A 2,207-nucleotide genomic window follows, 5' to 3' on the forward strand; every position below is an offset into this window, starting at 1 on the left:
AGCAGGGCCACTTTTCCCTAGAACAATTCCCTCAAAGCCTCATCCAGCCTGGACTTGAAGACTTCCAGGGAGGTGGCATCCACAGCTTCTCTGGGCAACCTGTCCCAGTGCTCCCACCCTCTGCGGGAAGAACTCCTTCCTGATGGCCCATCTCAATCTCCCACTTTCAGTTTAAACCCACTCCCCCTTGTCCTGTCCCTCCCTGCCCTTGGAAGAAGTCCCCCCCAGCTTTCTCAAAGCAGTTTACATGACGAGAGCTTCCTCCCTGCATGCAGTGGATCTGCAAATAACTTACTCGTGTCTCTGCAAAGAATATTTAGCTGTACCCATGTTTGATTGTACAAATCACAGAATCATCGGATGGTTTGGGTTGGAAAGGAACTTTAAAGATCCTCTAGTTCCAACCCCCCCGCCAAGACCAACAAAACTAACTGAATAGGTTTTTGCAGTGGAGCACCATGGTGGTGGTGCGTTCTGGGGGAGGGTCGACCAACTTCTTTGTGTTCACGTTTGTTGAGAACTAATTATCAGCCTGCGGAGGCCTCACTCTGAAGATTCTGTGCAACATATATAGTAAAATTATTTGCTTACATTTCTTAGTTTAATCTTTGTTAGATCTTTACAGGCATTTTGTCAACAGATTCTCAGAAACATACTAAATTATTTTAGACAAATTGGTAAAATCCCATGCAAAGTCTGTAGGTTTTGGTTTAGAGCTGTAACTGCCCTGTAACTACATTAGTAAATGGGGAGTTTGAATTACAAATAAGCAGAATGCACTATTTTCTACTGAGAAACTGGAAAGGCTGCTCTCGTTCACAGGTCGGTGTAATGTTGACTGAACCGACCAAGTTCTCTCTTGGAGCAAAACATCAGTAGATCAGTGAGTGCTATGTGGAACATTTGGAGACCTTATTGCAGCCTTCCAGTACCTGAAGGGGCTACAAGGAAGCTGGAGGGGACTTTTTCCAAGGGCCTGTAGTGACAGGACAAGGGGTAACGGGTTTAAATTGAAAGTGGGGAGGTTTAGATTAGATATCAGGAAGAAGTTCTTCCCAGAGAGGGTGGGGAGGCACTGGGACAGGTTGCCCAGAGAAGCTGTGGATGCCCCATCCCTGGAAGTGTCCAAGGCCAGGCTGGATGTGGCTTGGAGCAACCTGGTCTAGTGGAAGGTGTCCCTGCCCATGGCAGGGGCGTTGGAACTAGATGGTCTTTAATGTCCTTTCCAACCCAAACCATTCTGGGATTCTATGATGATTCTATGATTCAATCTTCTAAACTGTATCATTATCATAGTCACAGATTGTTTGTGTTGGAAGGGACCTTAAATATCCCAGCTTTTCAGAAAACACTAAAGAAATATTACTTGTATTCATGTTTCTTATCTCCTTTTTGTTCTCCCTTCACCCCAGTGTGCCTGAGCTGAGTTTCTGCTAACATCAGCAGGAGCTGTCTTTGTGTACGTGTCTTGAGAGAGACACTTAGGGCTTTTTTAATTTTAATTACTTTTTTAATGCTTCAGGCTGCCTGGAGACTCAAGAACCAGAATAGGGTTCATAACGTTTGACAGCACCGTGCAGTTTTACAACTTGCAAGAAGGTTTATCTCAGCCTCAGATGCTGATTGTGTCGGATATCGATGGTAAGTAAAAAGAAAATGGAAGCCAAATTGGTGATGTTTCTTCTTTCCCAGAGGAAAGATCAGAATCTCACAAACACTCTGATACTAGGTGACTTTTCCTGAATGTATAAGGAATGTGTTTTTAATCAATAATCTTACTCTGCCTACAGAGCAGGTGGTGTTTAAAAAGTGAAATTCAGATGTTAATGTTGCGTTGAATGCAACGAGCTTTGTACAGACTGTATTGTTATTCTGATGTATGTGTAAGGGAAGTAGACTGTGTTTCATGGTACGCAGAGCAGTGGGAGGTGGAATGTTTTGTTCTATTTTAATGCCAGGGGTTTTTTTTCTTTAATAAAATGCTTTTTTTCTGTTCTGCCTGCAGATATTTTCCTGCCTACACCCGATAGTTTACTTGTAAATCTCCATGAAAGCAAAGAGGTATGATTGCCCAAAAAATACCATTACGTGTAGAGAGTTAAATATTCAAAATAGAGGTTCCTTTTAAACTTTGAGTTCTAGCCTGTCTTCATAGTATGTCATTCCAATGCTACTTTAATTAAAAACTGTCACGTGTGGTTGGTTTG

At 42.7% G+C, this 2,207-nt stretch overlaps 1 protein-coding gene across 1 annotated transcript in view; it reads left to right on the forward strand.

Annotated features, from left to right (window-relative positions):
* Positions 1-2,061, forward strand: part of LOC104505995 (protein transport protein Sec24B-like) — a gene marked incomplete at its 3' end in the record, with an annotated part of 28,149 nt that extends 26,088 nt beyond the window's left edge. The window contains exons 11-12 of the mRNA XM_010146788.1: positions 1,523-1,641; positions 2,006-2,061. Coding sequence (XP_010145090.1) covers positions 1,523-1,641; positions 2,006-2,061 — 175 coding nt within the window. The remainder of the gene's footprint in view (positions 1-1,522; positions 1,642-2,005) is intronic.
* Positions 2,062-2,207: the final 146 nt, after the last annotated feature.

Source organism: Eurypyga helias, unplaced genomic scaffold (assembly GCF_000690775.1).
Source record: "Eurypyga helias isolate BGI_N326 unplaced genomic scaffold, ASM69077v1 scaffold15512, whole genome shotgun sequence".
Classification (NCBI taxonomy): Eukaryota; Metazoa; Chordata; class Aves; order Eurypygiformes; family Eurypygidae; genus Eurypyga; species Eurypyga helias.